This window comes from Aegilops tauschii, chromosome 7 (assembly GCF_002575655.3).
Source record: "Aegilops tauschii subsp. strangulata cultivar AL8/78 chromosome 7, Aet v6.0, whole genome shotgun sequence".
NCBI lineage: Eukaryota > Viridiplantae > Streptophyta > Magnoliopsida > Poales > Poaceae > Aegilops > Aegilops tauschii.
In genome coordinates, this window is record NC_053041.3 from 401,230,645 (window position 1) to 401,254,888 (window position 24,244).

The 24,244-nt window shown below is 46.9% G+C and overlaps 1 protein-coding gene across 1 annotated transcript; it reads right to left on the reverse strand.

Moving 5' to 3' along the window:
- Positions 1-12,582: 12,582 nt before the first annotated feature.
- On the reverse strand, positions 12,583-15,315 carry LOC109762683 (uncharacterized). Its single transcript, XM_020321564.4, has 2 exons — positions 13,855-15,315; positions 12,583-13,242 (listed from the first exon to the last, which is right to left on the reverse strand). Exons 1-2 carry the CDS (start codon positions 14,607-14,609, stop codon positions 13,236-13,238), a joined length of 762 nt encoding a protein of 253 aa, XP_020177153.2. The 5' UTR covers positions 14,610-15,315; the 3' UTR covers positions 12,583-13,235.
- Positions 15,316-24,244: the final 8,929 nt, after the last annotated feature.

Below are 24,244 nucleotides of genomic sequence, written 5' to 3' on the forward strand. Positions count from 1 at the left end.
GGTCGTCGTGCTTCTTCAACCTCTGGTCTTCTTGCTCCAGCCGCCCAAAGCTGCGCCGGTCGTGCCGCCTGCTCCTGCCTCCCGTGTCCGGCTGTGCTGCCGCGGAGGCCTCACCGCCCCCTACTACTCCCACCGCTGGCCAGGCCATCCCTCCACTCACCCACACCCCATGTTATTCTGCGGCGATGGAAGCGCAGCCGAACCAGTGAACCCTCATACTCCTCTCCGCGTGTGCATCCACTGCCGCGTCTTCCCCGGCTCCGCGTCGTCCCCTTCCTAGGCCTCGCCGCTGCCCACCGCCCTGGTGCTCTCGGCGCGGCGTGGTCAACGTGGTCAAGGAACGACTTCCATCGGACGTGGGCTGTACGTGGAGAGGCTGACAGCTGGGTCCACGGCAGCCGCAAGGAAGTGCCTCCTTATTACGCGCAAAATAATTATTCCTCCACCTGACAGCGGGGACCCACCGGACAGGCCACCGTATTTCGCGAAAAAATGATTCGCCCCCTGACTGCTGGGACCCACGAGCTACATCTTCGCACGCAAGGAAGTGCGTCTGAAAAAAATGATTCGCCCCCTGACTGCTGGGACCCACAAGCTACATCTTTGCACGCAAGGAAGTGCGTCCGAAAAAATGATTCGCCCCCCGACTGCTGGGACCCACCAGCTACACCTTCGCACGCAAGGAAGTGCGTCCGGGCAAAAAAAAACAATTCGCCCCCCTGACTGCTGGGACCCAGCAGCTACACTTTCGCACGCAAGGAAGTGCGTCCGGGCAAAAAACAAACAAAACGATTCGCCCCCCTGACTGCTGGGACCCACCAGCTACATCTTCGCAGGCAAGGAAGTGCCTGACAGTCGGGACCCACCTGGTCGAAGCGTACATAGTGTTGTCATTCTGGTCGCGAACGTGTACGTACATACTGGTCGATGTAGAGGCACACACGTGTCGTAGTAGAGGCGCGCACGTGTCGTAGTAGAGGCGCGCACGTAGCATGTACACGTACGTACAGCGGCCAGGGTGCAAGAAAGAAAATACGGCCACGTATGTGTACATACGGGCAGGGTCTCGAACGCCTACTCGCGCATACGTACGGCCAGGGCTCGTGTACATGGCTGGGTCGGAACGGAGAAACAACATCGTCGTCGTGTTCATGGGGAGGCAACGGGATGCGTCGTGTTCATGGGGAGTCAACGGAATGCGTCGTGTTCATGGGGAGGCAACGGAATGCGTCGTGTTCATCGGGAGGCAACGGAATGCGTCATGTTCATCGGGAGGCAACGGAACGCGTGGGAGCCAACCGGCTCGGTCGGAACGGAATGCATGGTCGTGTTCATCGGGAGGGCTTGGACGGAACAGGCGATGGAAACGAGGCCTGGCGTACCGCAGAACGGAGGAAACAGACCTCCTACGTTCGGAACGGGGTCCTGTTGATCGGGAGGGGTGTGGCGTACTGCAAAATGGAGGAAACGGACCTCCTACGGTCGAAACGGGGGTCCTGTTGATCGGGAGGGGTGTGGCGTACCGCAAAACAGACGAAACGGACCTCCTACGGTCGAAACGGGGGTCCTTTTGATCGGGAGGGGTGTGGCGTACCGCAAAACGGACCTCCTACGGTCGAAACGGGGGTCCTGTTGATCGGGAGGGGTGTGGCGTACCGCAAAACGGACGAAACGGACCTCCTACGGTCGAAACGGGGGTCCTGTTCATCAGGAGGGGTGTGGCGTACCGCAAAACGGGACTCCACGGGATACTGTTCATCTCCACCGTCGACCTCCTCCAGCCTCCACGGGCTACCGTCGACCTCCTCCAGCCTCCACGGGCTCCTGTTCATCCAGCCTCCACCGCGCGCTACTCCACCGGCTACTGTTCAACCACCCCTCCACGGGCACCCCTCCACCGTCTACTGTTCATCCAGCCCTCCACACCACGGGGTCCTGTTCAACCACCCCTCCATGGGCACCCCTCCACCGTCTACTATTCATCCAGCCCTCCACCACACCACGGGGTCCTGTTCATCCAGAGGCAACGCCACCGCTCACTGTTCATCCACCCCCCCCCCCCCCCCGCAACGCTCACTGTTCATCCAATCAATCGGCTTCAGTTAGCAGCAGTAGCGAAGGAATCGCTCGATCGGGTTCAGTTAACAGCCATCGATCGATTCGCACACACGCGTACGTGTATGAGAGAAACGCGCATCGCTCGGCCCCCGACCTCCCACTATAACCGGGAACTCCCCAAAAATTTCCTCCCCCTCGCTTCTAGCATGGTTTTTTCCGTCATGGACGGCCCAAAGAATGTCATGCAGCTGCGTCTCCGGCCCGCCCAGGACGAAAAGCCCATTTTCTATCATGATTTTTTGTCATAGAAGTAGGAGCCCACCACATCTATGATGATACCGGGTTTTTTCACAATTATCGTCATAGAAGTGTCATATGTATGACAGAAAAAAATTTCGTTCGGCCCAAAATGTCACGGATGTGTCTTTTTTTTTGTAGTGACGAATGCCCCGCCATTTCATAAGGCGGCGATGGACTTGGGACGCTGACGACGCATTGGCGCCGCAAACATCAAACACAGTTTTGGCCGTGCATGACGAGAGACCAGAGTCAACCATGGAAGCCGTGAGGCACGTTGTGTTGACAAAGAACTATGCTGAACTAATTGATGTAGCGTGCAAGAGTGATGAGACAGCAAGGCTCGCAGAAAAACACAGGAAGGCCCTCAAAAGAGAGCTTGATGAGATCAAGAAGAGGAAAGCTGAGGAAGCCTTACACAGGTTCCCCCGCACATCAAGTGTGCCTTCGTCCACAGGGCCATCATCTGAAAACTCGGAGGTAGGATCTGGAACAGCAAGCACACAAACACAGGTTAGGAACCCGCCCCGTTCCATTACAAAAGGGCGTCCAAAAGAGATAAGATACAAATCGGGATTGGAGATTCAAGCAAAACACAAGAAACCAAAGAAAGGGACGGACAATCCGTGAACAACATTGGAGCACTTTGACTTGGTCCATGGTGACATTTTTTTTGTAATCTAGATGTTCTAAATTTTGCAAAAACTGGAGAATGTCTCTTCAGGTGCATCAAAATTTGAAGTAAAAATTCCATGAAGGAATAGCTGCAGTTGCCACGTGTATGGCACTGAATTTGCCATGTTACTTGAACTGAATCTGCCATGCAATTTCTACTGAATCTGCCATACCATTTCTACTGAATCTGCCATGTTATTTTTACTGAATTTGCCATCTTATTTTTTACTGAATCTGCCATGTTAGTTGTAATGAACATGCCATGTTAGTTGTACTGAATCTTCACCGCGTAGATTTCCATGTTCAGTCAGCGCATTTTAGTCACACATATTGTATTCTGGTGCAAACTATGCGAAACAAGCTGAAACGGTCTCGTGCAGCAACCGCACAAGTTACTGCTCCGTGATCAAACTACCATGCTAGCCGGTACAGTTAGCAGTGCAAAAAAATCAAAAAGCCAAACAAGAAAGAACGATAACTTTCACTAACCATGACTGATCAACTACATTTGCCATGTTTTCAGACATCAAGGACGCATTCAAAACACCATGCTGGTACTACCAACCCACAAGCACATACTAATACTGAAAACACATAAACGTATCTGCTGTCAAACCTAAGTAGGTTCACATCCACACATATATTACAAACTATTCAAATGTCACTCACACGCCACCACTGTATACTAGGCTACGGGGAGATGCAGTCATAGCATATTACAAGGACATAGTTTTGAAAAAACAAGCTAATACCTTACATTCCTCGACAACAGAATGTAAGGTAGGCGTTCGGTCAGGAGCACCACGTGATCACTTGTACTTCTTGGCGGCTTTCTTAACAGCTTCCTCTATGAACTCACGTGCGTTGGACCGCGTGTTGAAATCTTCATTCATCAACCAGTTCCATGTGTAAATTTTGCGGAGCTCGACGACCATTGCAGTTGTGACGACAGGAACCCGTTGACCTTCCCACTTTGCAAGGTATTCCAATGTGTGGAAGCCGCAGTCGTGCCTAAACAAGAAAAGAGTCAGGTTAACTCACAAGAACATATAGAAAAAATCATAAACTTCAATTCAGAGGTGACAAAAAAGAGAGGGTGAGCATTGGTTTGGAGGACACATGAAGAAAACATGGGAAAATACCGGTTTCCTTGCTTCGTAGTCGCCACGTACTCAATTGGAAAATGTCTGATCTGGACCTTTGAGTTTTCATAGTGAGGGTTCCATGTCTCTTTGAGGTTGTTGATTGAGTATTCAGCATGCGTAGTAAGGTCTGCATCAGCTTCTGAACGCATTGAATCAAGAACCTCAAAACGTTAGTTCTTCATGTCAAGGCAGATCGCATAGTGGTGACCACACTTGTCGTGTGGGTCGTGTGGTGCAAGCTCCTGGAACATGGGGAACAAGACCTGCAAACAAAAATGAAGGAAAGAAAAGAAGCAGAGCTCACATTAAGAACAGAAATGATGTAGTTGGGAAAATGACATGTAAAGATATCACCGGTTACACTAACAGGCACATGAGTGACTACGAAAGCATCAAGGGTCCAAGAAAAGTGGACCAACGTATAATGTTTAGTTGTAGTGGGTAATTAAAAGAAGTTGCCGTCCATGTATGAACAAAGTTGCCATGTATTTTAGTTTGAAGTTGCCACATAGGTTGTATTAGGAAAGCAAATCAGAAGTCATTTTACATGGCAGCTATTGCCACATGAAACAGCTGTCATAAAACAGGGTGTAGCCCACATCTGAAGCATAGCTACTGGCAAAAAAATAACATGGGAGGAAAAAAATGTGCAAAAAAGGAAGAAGTACTCACACATTTCTTCATTGTGAGCTTGAAATCACCATGCGCAGCAAAATGCTTCCTCAGGATTTTGTGGTGGAAGTCACCATCCCATATTTTGCACGTCACAATGTACTACATGATTGTTTTGTCAGGAGACATATCCATATGCCTGTTGATGAAGTCAATCCCACATGCAACTATATTCTTCGACATTTTACCAAGTGGCCTCACAGACTCGGCAAGATCACCCAGGTCAACGTACGTCGCATCACATTGTATGATCTTGGTTCTGTCCAAACATGAGCTGTATGAAAATGATATAACATGAAAGAATCATGTCTACTAAGTGAAAAAAAGAAATAAAATGTAAACGGAGCATATCTAGAAATATCAAAAGGATGAATAGTAAAAAGAGCAAAGCAAATGACAGGTTTATGTGGGTGTGGTCATTACGCTTTCAGCTCCTTCATTTTATTGTTGTTGGACCTCGCGTTTCCAAAGCGCTTGACAATATCATACAACTGGTTCTGATCCTTTGTGGCCTTGACTTCCGGCTCATAATCATCCGCGGGTGGCGCGTGAACTACCCTGCGCTGCCTCACAGAACCAGGGGTGGCACTTCTAATGGTATCCTCAGATACGGACTCAGCAGGCACGTTGGAACTTGATTGGCCCTGACCTCGTGAGGACCTCCTCTGCAATGCTGCCTCCTCAATCCCGCGGTAAGCTTCGTCAAGTGATGGCGTAATCTCCTCAGGGGTGGCTGCACGGATCAAAAAAGTGGGTTAGGAATCCTTGGAAAACAAAACAAATCTAGTTTGAAATGAAAGTTGCAGAAATATGAGATGTCGGCATAGAAAGTAGGGAGTTGCCATGTGCAGGCAACTCCAGTTGCCATGTGCAATGCATTGTAGTTGCCATGTGACAACAACTACAGTTGCCATGATCTATCAACTGTAGTTGCCATGTGCTTGCAGAATGGAAAAATGGAGTATGGCAACAGAAAAATGTAGGTGACAGCGTGCAAAGCAAATCCAGTTGCCATGCCCATCAGATAACATTTGCCATCACAAGTGAGAACCCAAAAAAATGCTTGGAACAAAAGTCAGACTAAAAAGATGTATACACGAATATGATAAACGCATAAAGAAATGTACCTTGCACAACCGGCTCTGCGAACTTCACAGCCTTCTTGCCCTCGACCATTGGCTGCGCATCATTGGGGCCATGCCTGCCGGGAAAGCAAAGGCAACTGGTGAAGGATCTTGCAACACTGGTTCATCTTGACTGCGATCAATGCCAAGGCTACAACTCGGTGGGGTGAAGGCCATTGGGTGCCTCTCCTGCCTACTGGCCGGACCGCGAACAGCTTGCTGGGCAGAATCCAAAGGTGAAAGATGAACAAACATTTCTGCATCGGCTGTTGCAGAGTCATCAGGCTTATTCGTAGGACGGGGCGTGCTGTCAGCGGTATCAGTCACAGCTTTTTTGACAATCTTCTTGTTTGGGCTGTAGGAGACACTGATGTTGACTGGGAGCTTAGAAGTGCGCAGATTTAACCTGGGGTTATCCACTGCGGGTAAAGACGCAGTCTGCTCCGCACGTTCACTTCCGTCAGTCGTGCCCGGCTTGCCACCTGGGTCGGTTGTACTCCGGTCTTCCGTTCTCTCCATAACATTGCTTCTGGCAGGTGGTGGGAATAGTGTGGACGCAGGCACATAACCAGAGTCATCTCTGCTGCTCCTAGCTACAGCAGGCACATTGGGTGTGTCTGCAGATTGCTTGCGGGGGCTACGACGCCTACGTGGAAGACCAGCTCGCGCAACGGTCACCTTGGCAACCTCTGGAGCACCAGAAGCTAGAGCTGTTGTGCCAAGAGTCTCACCTATGGATGGCATATCATTATGAACTGTCGCCTCAGCCCCTTCTTTCGTGGACGAAGAAGTGCCACCACCCACGCGCTTGGAATCCGTGTCAGATGAGCGGGAATCTTCCTTGCTTAGGTTGATCTCGGGGGCGTCCAATTCAACACTTGCTGATCGGGTCGCATGGCTCACAGCAGCATCCTTCATTGCTAGCAGAGTGGGCAATATTTTAGCAGTCCTGGCAGATACCGACTCGTCACTCCCAGATGTACGGATGCCTGCTGTCGTAGCCTGCACATCTGCAACCGGCGGAGATGTTCGGCCGCTTGCATCAGAGCTAGTGGGAACAGTGGACGGTGTAGCAGCAGGTTTGTGCACTGGCGCCTCATGAACGTCTGAGTTGCCACCTGTCGACAGCTTTGAGTGTATGCGTTCGAGTGGGTCTCTGGGGTTCTGCTTCTTCACACGTGTGGTAGTCTTCTTCACCCTGAAAAAAAAACACACGAACATTGTTAGATGAACAGATGATAGTTGCCATGTAGGTGGAATAAGAGTTGCCATGTGGACCAGTTAGCAGTTGCCATGCATAACAAGCAGCAGTTGCCATGGTAGACATCTTAAAAAATGTAAGGAATGTGTGATGTGCCAGGACTGCCATTTCAAAACTAGGTGTGGATGAGTGCACAAACAGATGGAAAAGTTGGTAGTTGCCATGTAGGTGGAATAAGAGTTGCCATTTTGCCTGGTTAGCAGTTGCCATGCAAAACAGGCAGGAGTTGCCATGTAGTAAGAAGAAATAGAGCATGGGAGAAACAGTAATTGCGATGTGGGACTGATGGCAGTAGCCCATGTGGCAAGCTGAACAGCTGCATTGAAAGGCAAAAAATATAGCAATATGGCAATGAAGAAAGAACATGGATAACCTACTTCTTGACTGTCTTCCTCAAATCTGGCAACACGACAGGATCACCGGTGTTGGACGTCGACGTACGAGGAGATGACCTAGTGGAATGCGTGTCACCAGCAATAGGGGCACCCTTGTTCAATCGAGCAGAAACACGGGTTGGCGTTGGTGCTTGTTTCTTCGTAACTGCTCATCCACTAGCTGTCGCCTCGCTACACATATAAGAAAGAGGCAAAAAAAGGTGCCAAGTGTCAGACACGAAAATTGTTGCCACGCTTAGCAAAAACAAATGGAAAAAGGGGTCAGTCTGTTCGAAAGGATAGACAAAACAAAACACTAAAGTAGAAGTCGAAGCTCCTCCTAGCAGCTAAGGGATCGGTCCTAGGTCTCTTGACAGGAGAGCCCTGCCCAACCTCCTCTGGATCCCTCCCCCTCTTTGAGGGCGACACCCCCTTGCCTCTCGCAGCTGTCTGTTCTTTGACTTTCTTCGGTGAGGGGACATCTGGTACACCCTTGCCCTTGTTACCACCTGCACGAACGTCGACATGTTCATCATCGTCGGTGTCATGTTGCACGTTCTCCATGTCATCGTCGTCGTCCTTGCCGATAGCAGCATCTCCATCTAGTTCGTCTTGTGTGTCGGGAAGCTCCTGCGAGCTGTTGTAGTCATACCGACCACGGCAACCAGTTGGCCGATGTGTCCGTTCTGCAACGAATGGAGTGAACTGTCTCGCAACCGCGTCGCTGTCAGAGCCATTAAGGGACGTCCAACCCTCAACCAACTTCCCGAGCAAGCTGTTCATTCCGGATGCAAACTGCCCAATTAGATGCTCAACAGGTGCCCTCGCCTGCGCGAAACAAGAAGCAGCAGTAACCAACCGTATTAAAGTCACGTGCACAAGATAAAAAAAACAAACACAACCATAGATATATATCCTTGATTACCTCAACAGGACAAGACGGAGCTGAGTGCACGTCCATCCACTTTCCAAAGTTTTGAGGCCCACCAAACACGCTGTAGACTATAGCATGCTTGGCCATCAGCTGGAAAAAACCAAAAAAACAGCTGGCATGTAAAGAGAGAAAACAATGAACACTAACTAACAGTTCATGTATTGCAAAAATAAAAATAAAAAAGAGGAAGAGGATAGAAGTTTCAAAATGGATGGCAGAGTTGCCATGTGGCGTAAGACATGGATACCATGCGCAGACAGCCATGGCTAACAAGGTAGTCATCTCTTGTTAGCCACAGACGGTTGCCGTATGGGGATTTTTTCATATGTTATGCAGCGTCAAAATTAAAAGAATGTCGTGCAAAGAAAGAAGCCAGAACTAACCTGCAGTTTCCCGTATTTCGTATCAGTTATCTTGTCCGCGGCAAGCACAGCCTTGACAGCATCGTAAGTCCATGCAGAAACAACAAACTTGTGTGGAGGCGGCGGGCCTCCTATCCCAGTAAAGTCCACAGTGGACAGATCAGGACGATCGACATACATGAGCTGATGTACAACAATTTAAAAAGAAAAAATATCAGTTGCCATCATGGTATTTTGCAAAAAATAAGTTAACGTATGTTCCTTCAATCATCAAGTTGGAGGGCATGAAGAAGGAAAGAGTTGCCATGTATTTCTGTTAGTTGCCATCTATATGTGTTAGTTGCCATCTAGTTATGTTGGCAGTTGCAATCTAGTTATGTTGGCAGTTGCCATCTAGTTATGTTGGCAGTTGCCATTCTAGTTATGTTGGCAGTTGCCATCTTGTTATGATGGTAGTTACCACAATGTCACCATCATGGTTGCCATGCATGCTCAAGGATCTAGGAGTGTTTGCAAAAGAGTAGTACAAAAATACCATTAAATGGAGTCGACAACCCTTCTGGTACATCTTGTTTGAGAATGCATCATGCAGGAAGTCCGCAATGAACTTACACCAATTCATGTTCTTCACTTCTTTCAGTTTTGCCTGCACGACACAAATTTCAGGACAAGAGGTTGCTGCATCAGAAATCAAAATGGGAAAACATCAAGAAACTGGCAGTGACTAGCTTACATATGACATAGGAGTGAAAAGATTGAAGGAAAAATGAAGGAGTAGAGATAGAGCATTCACCAGGATGGGGAAGCATTTGTTGCTTGGGCGAAGAGATGTGGTCGGCGCAAAAACACCCAAGATCAGGTACATGAGTAGCTTCATCTTAAAAACTTCGCCATGGGTTTTCATGCCCTCCAGCGAATTTGCCAGCACGGTCGTGTTCGACATGGATGTCATCCCAGGAAACAAACGGGCAAACAACGTTTCCTCAGTCGTATTATTGACCTCATACGGGACTTTGATTTCTCCACGGGGCACACCCAACGTGCAGAACATGGATTCCTCGTCTAAAGACAGTCTTCCACTTCCCGGAATCACAAATTCCCTGGAGGCGGGCTCGTAAATCTCACCGAGCCAGTCGCATACAGGGTTCACTAGATTCTTGCACCGAACATCCATCAGAGCCTGCATCCCCAACTCAGCAGCAGCTCCCTTCTGGTCGTCGGTGAATCCCTCGGTCAATATAGTCAGGCGCTCACCCTAAAAAAAATATAGTCAGGCGTTCCTGTGAAGCCCTATTGCGATTACGTTTATTCTTCTGCAAAACAGAGAAATGATCATTTGTTGCCATGTTTCACTATCATGAAGGTTTAGACCCTATCAGACGATTGCAAACTCAACATGACATTCAAAACATATGGGGGATGGGGGATGGGGGGGGGGGTGGACAGTTACCTCATCGCCGTCTGTTGTCCGTCTAGTGGCGCGATTCTGCCGCGGTAACTCCATGAAATCATCATCATCGTCTTGATGATCGCCGCGAGCCATTCTGCTAAGGTAAGAACAAAGCAAAATGTCAGGGTGAAAATGAAAGTATGAAGTAAGCAGTTGCCACCTAACAGAATGTACTTGCCACATGGGCTCAATTGAAAGTGGCAAAAAGTTTAGGCAATATCGTATGAACACCCACACCCCCTATGATTGTCCAACAATAAATGTGGCAACAAAACACATTGGCTTCATTTGAAAAATGTACAGATCATAAGGCACTTGAAACAAAATGCTGAAGTTGCCATGTTAGCACAAGATAGTACGAAAGAAAGGCACAAATCTTCGGCTGCACAAACATATAATATGGCAACTCACACTCTGTCCTCATACAAAAAATGAGTTGTCATATATTCAGAGGCAAATGTACTAGGTTGAAATTACCATGTTAAAATACAAGACAATTCAAAAAGTGTTGAAAACATCTACTGAACAACCTGTAATGTGGCAACTCACACACTAACCTCATATTAAAAATGAGTTGCCATGTAATACGGTCAAATATGTTCAGATATCACAAGTCAGCATGGCAAAACACAAAATTGAGTCTATTGTACAGTGAATTTGCCACATTTTTCTGCCTATATCATGGCAACAGCCTTAGTGTGTTAAGAGAAATACTTGCCACATGGAAATCATATTGTGTGGCAACTGACACATTTGATCAGGAAATTAGTTGCCATCCAGTGCACATAGTCGCTGAAACTGCCATGACTACCTATTTACTACACTTTATCATGCCTACAGCATGGCAACAACCATAGTGTGTGCACAAAAAAAGTTGCCACATGGAAATCAAATTTGTGGCAACTGACATAGTTGATCAGGGAATTAGTTGCCATCCAGTGCAGATAGTTACTGAAACTATCATGTCTACCTTCATACTGCACTTTGAAATACAACTACCTAGATCTAGGGTTCATTGGCAACTATCATAACCTGAAAATCGTCAACAAAAAACTTCCTACACTGATCGCAAATAGCATTTCGAGACAAATACATAACTAATGGATAGAAAAACGCTGGCTCAATCCCAAGGCAGAACCAGGATGTGGCTGCGGGCAGGCCGAGCCACACCGGCATGACAGCCGCGGCGGCGGCGGCGGCCAAACTGTGCAGTGCCACCGAAAACGACCAGCACAGGACTCCGCCGCCGGCGGGAATGCCGGAGCATCGCGAATCTGCCTAAATCTCGATGAATCTCGAGCGGAACATTGACCACAGAGGAGAGGGGAGAAATGCAAGGAAGGAACGTGACCGTGGGAAGGAGCATTACCTTCACTCTGTAGGCACTCCGGCGAATACGCTCCGGTCCGGCGAGTCCCACCGACGGCCGCGAATGCCGTCGACTCTTCCGCCTCCGCCGTCGCCTTCTCCTCTCGCCTTCTCTTCCAATCAAATGAACTGCGGGGTGGGTTGGGTGAGTAATGAAGTGGAGAGTAAATGGAACCGTGAGGGGATGAGGGGCGAAGTGCGCGACGTGGTTGACGGCAACCGCAGTTCGGGCGTGGCGTGCGGGCGCAGAGCAGTTCCACCGCACGCCTCCGAGCGGCAACCCTTGACCGCGCGGGGGGGGGGGGGGGGGGCAACCGGCGTGTGGGCGAACACTCTCACACACCACACACGCGACTTGTCCTACGTGGCACACAAAATCAGCCAAAACGTGCCAAGATTCGTGCAGAAACTGTTGAACGGCGATGGAGGCGTGTGGTTGAGTTGGCTAACGCCCACACGTGTGGGCGTTATCTTTTTCAAAGATTTTTGGGATTGAAAAAAATATGTGGCACTCAGCCTAGTGGCAATGGGTGCTCAAGCTTGCACACGGGGTTGCGGGGTTCGATCCCTTACCTCGCCCCCTTTTTTTTTTTGAAAAAAAGGGCGTTCTCCAGAAGCAGCTGTGCAGCGAACTACTCCAGCAATCCTATGTGGCGTCGGCTCTGCTTGGAGATTCGTGCGACGGTAGGGAGACCGTTCGCTGGGGTTAGCCCCTGACGAACGGTCGCCAGATAATAGTTATTATACTTTTTTTTTTTAAAGTTTGCACGACCTGCGCAGCTTGGGTGCAAGGTGGAATTGAATTGTCTTCCGTGGGACTACAACGAATTTCCGGCAAAACTTGATGCTGGGCTCCGTGGAACCGCATGCGAGGCATCTCCTGACGCATACCGTTCCTTTCCGTGCATGGTGTCGTGCTGGACGGGCACAGCAAGAGTGACCACTGAGGCACTGACCACCTAATTTTGCTGCATGCATGCGCTCACTCACGTGGCCGGGGACAATTGTCTCATCCGCTGGGTTGTCCAGATTGCAATATCGCTGGAGCCCCAGCCTACCAGTATTCCAGCCAAGTTTTGATACGTAGTTAAACCAAATGATTGTGATCTGACGACGAATTAGTGCGCCTTCTGCTTTATGTACGCTTTAATTTGCCATGGAACAATGTCCGGGAAGAGGCATGAAAGTTGCCACGGGACAGTGGCAGAATGCACAGCAACAGACATGTTCTCCCAAGGAGGAGAATGCCAGAATGGGGCGGCGTCAATCTTTGATTCTCTTCTACGTACAATCTCTTCCCAAAGTGGACACGAAAGGTAAAGCTGATGCTTTCCCCTGAATTAGCAACCCCACATAAAAGGAAAAGGAAAAGATTCCCCTTATTGCCGCAATCCCAGTACAACTGATTCAATCGCAATGCTGAAAATTTGGAGATGAGGTGCCACATATGACATATGTTTCCAAGTCCTGTTCTGCTCGTAGATCTTCTCTCTTCCCCTGACCTAACAGTGGTAATTAAGCACTGTACATCATAAAAAAAGGTGGTAATTAAGCACATTATATGGTTATGTAAGCATGTTAAGTTATACAGCAAGGTTCCAAACGTATGTGTACTATCCCTACATTACAACGCCAACGTACAAGAAACAATAGTGCTTCTAGTACTGTCTTGTAGAAATGCGACCTGTCATTTTCGAACCCTGCACGGGCACAATTATACGGCTCCATCAGTGTCTCTAGTCACGCGCACCACACCCAAATCAATCAAACGTTCTTCTCAGAAAGTTAGGAAGAGAAGAACTAAAACAAGACAAGAAGAACAAAAGTGATCCAGAAAAGATGGGAAGCTGAAAACCTACTCACTGCTTTATCCCTTTAATTTTTCCTTCATCTTCTTTTCATCCGAAAAATTCTCATATCTTGTCTAGTAAATAATAATTCCTACTAGGTAAGTACAAGAACAATGGATGTATGCAATGCGTGCCTACCAAAGAATCAACTACCTACCTACAGTAACAAATCGATCCAGAAAACCCGGTGTACACAGAAAGATTTCAGTTTCTTTGCAAGTTGGATTGTGTGGTGGTTTGAGAATTGGGTTTGGATGCATGGTGGTGTGTGTTGCTAGGGTGACCTCTTCTTGCGGAGGACGACCTCGGTGTCCAGGCCGAAGGCGTCGACCTTGGAGACCCTGACCACCTCCGACCGCCGGAAGAGCGCGAGCAGGCCGTCGACGTCGAGCAGGTCGTTGGCCGAGTACTTGTCCCCGCGGCGGTGCACCGCGACGTGCAGCACGGCGACGCCGCCGGGGCGCAGCGTGCGCTCGATCTCGGCGACGAAGCGGTCCGGGTAGAGCGCGTGGTCGAAGACGTTGGAGAACTCGAAGTCGAAGGCCCCGTCGGCGAAGGGCTGCGCGTGGAAGTCGCCCCTGAGGACGAGCGGCGGCGCCGGGGCGAGGTCGATGCCGACGGCGTCGGGCACGCCGACGAGGCGGAGCGCGGCGACCTCCTGGCCGAGGCGCGCGCCGACGCAGAGCGCGCGGGAGGCGTTGGAGAGGAGGCCCTCGGCCTGGAGGGCCCGGAAGGCGCGCGCGAAGGCGTCGACCTTGCGGCGCCAGTCGCGGGTGGCCCAGACGCGGCGGAGGCGCGGGTCGAGGGTCTTGTTGAGCTGGTGCCGCAGGTAGTCGTCGTAGGAGCGGAAGGCGGCGCCGCGGCGCATGCGGATGTGCGGGTTGGGCGGGGAGGCGCGGACGGCCGCGGCGTTGGGGAGGGGAGGGGCCGAGGAGGAGGAGTAGCCGTAGAGGAGGAGGAGGGAGAGGAAGGGGATCGAGAGGAGGAGGAGGAGTGGGCGGACGGGGAGGAGGGCGCGGGGCTTGGCATCGGCGGGCATGGCGGCGACGGGGAGGGAGAGGGGGCGCGTGTTAATGTGGCGAGGCGGTGGGCGCGGGTTGGAGGCGGTGGTTTTGTTCTGTTGGATGGAAGAATTACGTGGGAGTTGGGGCGCGTGGGTCGGCCCTCGGCTGGGCGCGGGCCTCTCGGTCGGATCGAATGACGACCTCGACGCCGCCACGTCGGAGACCGCGAGCTCAACACGCAGCGCCGTCCTGGAGTCAATCTCTGCAATACCGTGAAAAGCGTAATTATACTTTCTGCATAGACTGGGTGAAAATTATCCTTTTTCTTTGACTTGGGTGCTCTTTTCCCTCTTCTCATTATTTTTTCAGAAAAAAAAACTGTCAATCTATTCAGTTCAATCATGACATTACAACGAACATCACAAATAATAAAAATTGCATGTGGATCCATAAACCACAAAGCAACGACTACAAGCACTGAAGTGAGTCGAAGACGTGCCGTCGTCATTGCCCCTCACTTGCCGAAGCTGGGCAACACTTGTTGCAGTTGACAGTCAAAAAGTTGTCATGTTAAGGCCACGTAGGACCAGCGCACTAGAACAACAACTGCCGTCGATGAAGAGAAACATAGATCAGAAGGATTCAACCCGAAGACACATGAACGTGGACGAACGAAGACCAGATTGAAGCAGATCCACCATAAACAGATCTGTCGGAGATACACCTCCACACGGCCTCCGACAATGTTAGATGCACCACTGAAATGGAGAGGCTAGACGGGAACAACCCTATTCCATCTTCATGGAGCCGCCGTCACCTCACCTTTCTGAGTAAGACACAAACCCTAACAAAATTTAAGAAAAAACATCTAAAACGGGGCCCTCCCGTCGGCAAGGGCCGGGATCCACCAATGCCCCAATTGCCCTAAGGCCACCGGAGACAAGGTAGATCAGCGGCACCGCCGACGGGAGGCAGAAACCCTAGTCACATCTTTGCTACAGAGGAGTTGTGGGCGTCTTCATGAGATTATTCCAAACCAGATTCAATATGCACCGTCTTCACTTCCATCCTCCATTGATTCAAATTAGTTTTATTGTCTAGGTGAATATTAATTCTATTTTGGTCTTATTGGACCCTTGATGATCAATATGGTTCCCTTTTGAATGACATGAGGGGGGGGGGGGGGCTGATGGGTTCTTGTGCCTAACTCAACCGGAGAACCGATGATGCAGCTTTGTCCCGAATGTTTATTTTCTTACCTTCGAGTCACAACATAATTGGTCCATTTATATATAAACTGGTGGCTTTATCTAAGTCTATGGAAACTACATAGCAAAGTGTAATGTAAAACGTTTTTCTTTTTCTTTTTCTCTCTACTTTTTCATTTATCTCTTAATAATTGTTGTAGTTGCTAATTTAACTTTGACACAAGTATTATGTTTGCCATTTCATCTGGCACAAAGAAGCTTGACCCTTTTTCCTTTTTGGTTCTCATCCATTTTTATGTTGCAAATATTCATGATCATTATTTTCTCTTGATGTGGAATTTTTGTACAATGTGACGCTTTAATGAGTAACCATGACTATTCTTTGCATGCAGACATGTGGTGAACAAAATTGTGTTCCTTGGCCATTTAGTTGGATAATTATGGTGGTTTCAGTTGTTTTGCTCAAACATGTAGAAGGAATTAAAGAATGTTTTTTTTATCAATATGTATATTTTGACCCAGCATTAATTTTTTTATCACGCACGAGCAATGTATAAGAGTAGATATGAATAATTTTTCTTGTAACAGTAAACTATATACCATCTAAATATATTGGTATCAGGCAATATATTAATTGCACACAGATATTAAGTAGGATATTACTTGTGCATTAATTATGTGATTAGCCTCGATGCTGTTGGGGAACGCAGTAATTTGAAAAAAAATCCTACGAACATGCAAGATCTATCTAGGTGATGCATAGCAACGAGCGGGAGAGTGTGTCCACGTACCCTCGTAGACCGAAAGCGAAAGCGTTATATCAGCGCGGTTGATGTAGTCGTACGTTTTCACGATCCGACCGATCCTAGCACCGAACGTACGGCACCTCCGTGTTCAGCACACGTTCAGCTCGATGACGTCCCTTGTACTCTTGATCCAGTTGAGGCCGAGGGAGAGTTCCGTCAGCACGACGGCGTGGCAACGGTGATGATGAAGTTACCGGCACAGGGCTTCGCCTAAGCACTACGACGATATGACCGGGGTGTGTAACTGTGGAGGGGGGCACCGCACATGGCTAAAAGATCATCTTGTGTGTCTTGGGGTGCCCCCTTGGCCACGTATATAAAGGAGGGAGGAGGAGGAGGCCGGCCTAGGAGGGGCGCGCCTATAGGGGGAGTCCAACTAGGACTCCCAATCCTAGTTGGAGTCCCCTTCCTTTTCCAAGAGGGGAGAGAGGGAAGGAGTAGGAGTGGGAGAAGGAAAGAAAGGGGGGCACCGCCCCCTCCCTAGTCCAATTCGGACTTGCCATGGGGGGGGGGGGCGGCCACCTTGAGGCCCTACTCTACTTTCCCGTATGGCCCATTAAGGCCCACTACTTCCCCCGACGAATTCCCGTAACTCTCCGGTACTCCGAAAAATACCCGAATCACTCGGAACCTTTCAGATGTCTGAATATTGCCTTCCAATATATCGATCTTTACATCTCGACCATTTAGAGACTCCTCGTCATGTCCGTGATCTCATCCGGGACTCCGAACAAACTTCGGTCATCAAATCACATAACTCATAATACAAATCGACATCGAACGTTAAGCGTGCGGACCCCATGGGTTCGAGAACTATGTAGACATGACCGAGACTCATCTCTGGTCAATAACCAATAGCGGAACCTGGATGCTCATATTGGCTCCTACATATTCTACGAAGATCTTTATCGGTCAAACCGCATAACAACATACGTTGTTGCCTTTGTCATCGGTATGTTACTTGCCCGAGATTCGATCGTCGGTATCACCATACCTAGTTCAATCTCGTTACCGGCAAGTCTCTTTACTCGTTCCATAATGCATCATCCCGTAACTAACTCATTAGTCACATTGCTTGCAAGGCTTATAGTGATGTGCATTACCGAGAGGGCCCAGAGACACCTCTCCGATACACGGAGTGACAAATCCTAATCTCGATCTTCAACAAACACCATCGGAGACACCTGTAGAGCATCTTTATAATCACCCAGTTACGCTGTGATGTTTGATAGCACACTAAGTGTTCCTCCGGTATTCGGGAGTTGCATAATCTCATAGTCAGAGGAACATGTATAAGTCATGAAGAAAGTAGTAGCAATAAAACTGTAATGATCATAATGCTAAGCTAACGAATGGGTCTTGTCCATCACATCATTCTCCTAATGATGTGACCCCGTTCATCAAATGACAACACAAGTCTATGGTCAGAAAACTTAACCATCTTTGATTAATGAGCTAGTCTAGTAGAGGCATACTAGGGACACTTCGTTTTGTCTATGTATTCACACATGTACTAAGTTTCCGGTTAATACAATTCTAGCATGAATAATAAACATTTATCATGAAATAAGAAAATAAATAATAACTTTATTATTGCCTCTAGGGCATATTTCCTTCAGTCTCCCACTTCCACTAGAGTCAATAATCTAGTTCACTCCGCCATGTGATTTAACATCGATGGTTCACATCGTCATGTGATTTAACACTCTATAGTCCACATCGCCATGTGACCAATACCCAAAAGGTTTACTAGAGTCAATAATCTAGTTCACATCACCATGTGTAACATCCCAAATTTTTAATTTGAAATGTTATACATAGGTCATTCATGCATCTCATATTTTATTGCATTTTCATTTTGCGATCCTCGAAATTCTAAGCAACTCAAGGACCCACGGAGAGAGTTGGGGATTTCACGTTCTTAATATTTGAATTTTATCAAATATTGAAACAAGGATCATTTTGGTTTTAATAAATTTTCTCCCCGAAAATATTTCATATTAAAATATATGAGAGGAGATAATATGACTTCTCCAAAATAAATGAAATATTGGAGGAAAAATATTAAAATCTATAAATAAATTTTATTTGGATTTTTCTGTAATTTTATTCGAATTAGGAAAAAATGCGTTTTCCAAAATTGCATTAGAGGCCCAAATAAATGTTCACATTGTCCGGAGTATTTTTAGAGGACCGTGAAAATTTATTTCGGGATTGTTGGAGTCTTTTTAGTATTTCTTTCGTTAGTTTTTCTGCGCCAGGATTTTATAAAAAAAAAGGTAACCGGCTTACCGGGCCGTGACCGGCTAGGACATTTGGCCCGGCCAGCTTTATAAGCCGAGGCCCGCGACCCCGACAGCCCAAGTTGCCGCCAGTCCCGCCCGAACCCTAGCGCCGCCCGTCGCTCGCCGCCGCCGCCGCTGGAGCCGCGCGCCGCCGCCCGCCTCCCGTCGCCGCGCCGGCGTCCCGCGCCGCCCCGCTGTCCCGCCGCCCCGCCGAAGCCGCGCCACCGCCGCCCCGCCGTCCCGCAGCTGCCGCCGACCTCGCCGGAGGTAGCCGCCGCCGTCGCCGCCGTTCATCGGTTTTCTCAGAAAAATCGTTCGTTTTTTTCTAGATCTCGTTTTTTATATAAATTGGTTCATTCGGTTTTCCGTCGGTTTATTTATTTAGCGGACGTTCGTCCGTACGTTCGTATTAACGAACGTTGTTCGTCCGTTAGCCGCAGACAACGAACGTTCGTTCGTTAGCCTGTTCGTCAGTTTTTCTTTTTCCAGGGATTTTCCGCGATTATTTTCGATCGCGATTTCTGCCCTAATCTTCGATCTAGTATAACTTTTCGTTCGTTTATCCAAATGTGGTGAAACAAGCGCCTAGATCTTCATCTCAAAACCCTCTTTCTGTTTAACCAACTTGAACAAGATTTTGGTACTGTAAAATTTGACTTTAGTCCAGAATAGTAATTGGATCCTGTTTCTTTCGTCGTTTGAGTTTCGTTGCTCCATTTGATTTGATTCTTTTTGCAAACCGGAGTTCTTCAGTTGAAATTTCTGGTTAGATCTTCTTATTTGGGATTTATCCGTGCATCTTTGCTTGATTGCTTATGTATCTATTGTTTGTTTGTGATATAATTCCCGGAGTGCGAAGCGTGCTACTACGAGTCTCTAGGTTTTGTGGATCGTCAGCAAGGCAAGTAACACATTGATCATACCCCTTTCATACCCAGTTTTTATGCATTAGTTTCAACCCTCACACATTGCATGAGTAGGATCTCTTAACATGTGTGTTTGGGAAGTAGATGATGAGGTAGAACCTATCACCTGTTTTATTATCAAACCCTTGGGAGTTACTTCTACGTTATGCTTATATTGCTATGCTATGCTCGTAGATGTGGATTGGGTTTGAGTGTACCCATGACAGATGTGAGTTTGTTAATTAATGGTTCAACTTAAGGTGGCAACTTTAATACACATCTGGGTGGATTGCTTGTGGGCACCTGGAGAATCCAGTGTTGTCCTAGAATATCCCGGAGTACCCGTGTGATCATCCTACGGTCCGCCACCCAGGCTCAAAGCGATCATAAGATTATTCATGCTAGAAACTTCCGTGTGCAGCCACAAGCTATTATGGCCTCTAGCATAGTTGAGTATGTTGCATGACCTCTTCTAGTGGTAGACTAGCAGATGTAGGGGATGTAGGTTGGTACTGTCTACCCGGGGTTAGAGTTAATGCTTCTGAAAGACTGTGTCTCGGTCATCCGTTTCTCAAACACCATGTAGTGCGAGAAATCCAACGGAGGAGATCGAGTCTTGTGGGGAAAAGTGCGCAAACCTCTGCAGAGTGTATAAACTAATCATGGTTAGCCGTGTCCCTGGTTATGGACATCTTGAGTATCTGGTTCTTGAATTATTGATTTGATCTCATCACTCTAAATTAAATTGTTGGGTTGTTAATGATTACTTTAATTGGGATTGAGTTGGAGGAACCTTCTCAATGTTTCAACCACCATGATAGTTAAATAAAATTTATGCCTTTGTTGTAGGGAAAAATTGGCTTTTCGCAAAAATCATATAACCATAGAGCCTCCACCAGCCATATATGCATGTAGTGATAGCATTTATCTGTTCATTGCTCTATTGTGTTATATTGCCAGCATATTGCATGTGCTGACCCGTTCTCGGGCTGCAACGTATCGTGTTGCAGACTTTTCAGACGACGAGTAAGGTGCCATAGGTCGTTTGTCATGCACTCAGCCATGCCGTTGGAGTTGATGGACTCACTTTATCTTCCAAGCCTTCCGCTGTTATCATTTTAGACGGCCTTAAGGCATATTTATTGTAATAAGTTCTCTTTGGAGACATTCGATGTAATAAGTGTGTGATTGCTACTCTGTTATAAATCCATTCGAGTACTGTGTGTGTCAGCATTACCGATCCAGGATGACACTGAAGCACAGAGACTTGACCGTCTGAGGCGGGTCGCTACACCATGTGATTAACACCCAAAGAGTACTAAGGTGTGATCGTGTTTTACTTGCGAGAGAAGTTTAATCAACGGGTCTTCCACATTCAGATCCGTATGTATTTTGCAAATTTCTATGTCTACAATGCTCTACATGGAGCTACTCTAGCTAATTGCTCCCACTTCGAATATGTATCTAGATCGAGACTTAGAGTCATCTAGATCGGTGTCAAAGTTTGCATCGACGTAGCTCTTTACGACAAAATCTTTATCACCTCCATAACCGAGAAACATATCCTTATTCCACTAAGGATAATTTTGACCGCTGTCCAGTGATCCACTCCTGGATCACTATTGTACCCTCTTGCCAAACTTATGGCGAGGTACACAATAGGACTGGTATACATCATAACATACTTTATATAACCTATGGCTGAGGCATAAGGAATGACTTTCATTCTCTCTCTATCTTTTGCCATGGTCGGGCTTTGAGTCTTACTCAATTTTACACCTTGTAACACAGGCAAGAACTCTTTCTTTGACTGTTCCATTTTGAACTACTTCAAAATCTTATCAAGGTATGTACTCATTGAAAAACTTATCAAGCGTCTTGATCTATCTCTATAGATCTTGATGCTCAATATGTAAGCAACTTCACCGAGGTCTTTATTTGAAAAACTCCTTTCAAATACTCCTTTATGCTTTCCAGAAAATTCTACATTATTTCCGATCAACAATATGTCATTCACATATATTTATCAGAAATGCAGTAGTGCTCCCACTCACTTTCTTGTAAATACAGGCTTTACCGCAAGTCTATATAAAACTATATGCTTTGATCAACTCATCAAAGCGTATATTCCAACTCCGAGATGCTTGCACCAGTCCATAGATGGATCGCTGGAGCTTGCACATTTTGTTAGCACCTTTAGGATTGACAAAACCTTCTGGTTGCATCATATACAACTCTTCTTTAAGAGATCCATTAAGGAATGTAGTTTTGACATCCATTTGCCAGATTTCATAAAATGTGGCAATTTGCTAACATGATTTGGACAGACTTAAGCATCGCTACGAGTGAGAAAATCTCATCGTAGTCAACACCTTGAACTTTGTCAAAACCATTTTTGACAAGTCTAGTAGATAGTAACACTACTATCAGCGTCCGTCTTCCTCTTGAAGATCCATTTATTTTCTATGGCTTGCCAATCATTGGGAAAGTCAACCAAAGTCCACACTTTGTTCTCATACATGGATCTCATCTCAGATTTCATGGCCTCAAGCCATTTCGTGGAATCTGGCCTCATCATCGCTTCCTCATAGTTCGTAGGTTCGTCATGGTCAAGTAACATGACCTCCAGAATAGGATTACCGTACCACTCTGGTGCGGATCTCACTCTGGTTGACCTACGAGGTTCGGTAGTAACTTGATCTGAAGTTACATGATCATCATCATTAGCTTCCTCACTAATTGGTGTAGGAGTCACAGGAACAGATTTCTGTGATGAACTAGTTTCCAATAAGGGAGCAGGTACAGTTACCTCATCAAGTTCTACTTTCCTCCCACTCACTTCTTTCGAGAGAAACTCCTTCTCTAGAAAGGATCCATTCTTAGCAACGAATGTCTTGCCTTCGGATCTGTGATAGAAGGTGTACCCAACTGTCTCCTTTGGGTATCCTATGAAGAGACATTTCTCCGATTTGGGTTTGAGTTTATCAGGATGAAACTTTTCCACATAAGCATCAAAATCCCAAACTTTAAGAAACGACAACTTTGGTTTCTTACCAAACCACAGTTCATATGTTGTCGTCTCAACGGATTTAGATGGTGCCCTATTTAACGTGATTGCAGCTGTCTCTAATGCATAATCCCAAAACGATAGTGGTAAATCGGTAAGAGACATCATAGATCGCAACATATCTAATAAAGTATGTTATGACGTTCGGACACACCATTACACTGTGGTGTTCTAGGTGGCGTGAGTAGTGAAACTATTTCACATTGTTTTGACTGAAGGCCAAACTCGTAACTCAAATATTTTACCTCTGCGATCATATCGTAGAAACTTTTATTTTCTTATTACGATGATTCTCCACTTCACTCTGAAATTCTTTGAACTTTTCAAATGTTTCAGACTTATGTTTCATCAAGTAGATATACCCATATCTGCTCAAATCATCTGTGAAGGTCAGAAAATAACGATACTTGCCGCGAGCCTTAACACTCATCGGACCGCATACATCAGTATGTATTATTTCCAATAAGTTAGTTGCTCGCTCCATTGTTCCGGAGAACGGAGTCTTTAGTCATCTTTCCCATGAGGCATGGTTCGCAAGCATCAAGTGATTCATAATCAAGTGATTCCAAAAGCCCATCAGCATGGAGTTTCTTCATGCGCTTTACACCAATATGACCTAAACGGAAGTGCCTCAAATAAGTTGCACTATCATTATTAACTTTGCATCTTTTGGCTTCAATATTATGAATATGTGTATCACTACGATCAAGATCCAACAAACCATTTTCATTGGGTGGATGACCATAGAAGGTTTTTTTCATGTAAACAGAACAACAATTATTCTCTAACTTAAATGAATAACCGTATTGCAATAAACATGATCAAATCATATTTATGCTCAACGCAAACACCAAATAACACTTATTTAGGTTCAACACTAATCCCGAAAGTATAGGGAGTGTGCGATTATGATCATATCAATCTTGGAACTACTTCCATCACACATCGTCACCTCGCCCTTAACTAGTTTCTATTCATTTTGCAACTCCCATTTCGAGTTACTAATCTTAGCAACTGAACTAGTATCAAATACTGAGGGGTTGCTATAAACACTAGTAAAGCACACATCAATAACATGTATATCAAATATACCTTTGATCACTTTGCCATCCTTCTTATCCGCCAAATACTTGGGGCAGTTCTGCTTTCAGTGACCAGTCCCTTTGCAGCACTTAGTCTCAGGCTTAGGTCCAGACTTGGGCTTCTTCACTTGAGCAGCAACTTGCTTGCTGTTCTTCTTGAAGTTCCCTTCTTCCCTTTGCCCTTTTCTTGAAACTAGTGGTCTTATCAACCATCAACACTTGATGCTTTTCTTGATTTCTACCTTCGCCGATTTCAGTATCGCGAAGAGCTTGGGAATTGTTTTCGTCATCCCTTGCATATTATAGTTCATCACGAA

Coding starts and splice junctions, on each gene's coding strand:
- LOC109762683 (XM_020321564.4), bottom strand. CDS start 14,609: ATGCCCGCCGATGCCAAGCCCCGCGCCCTCCTCCCCGTCCGCCCACTC.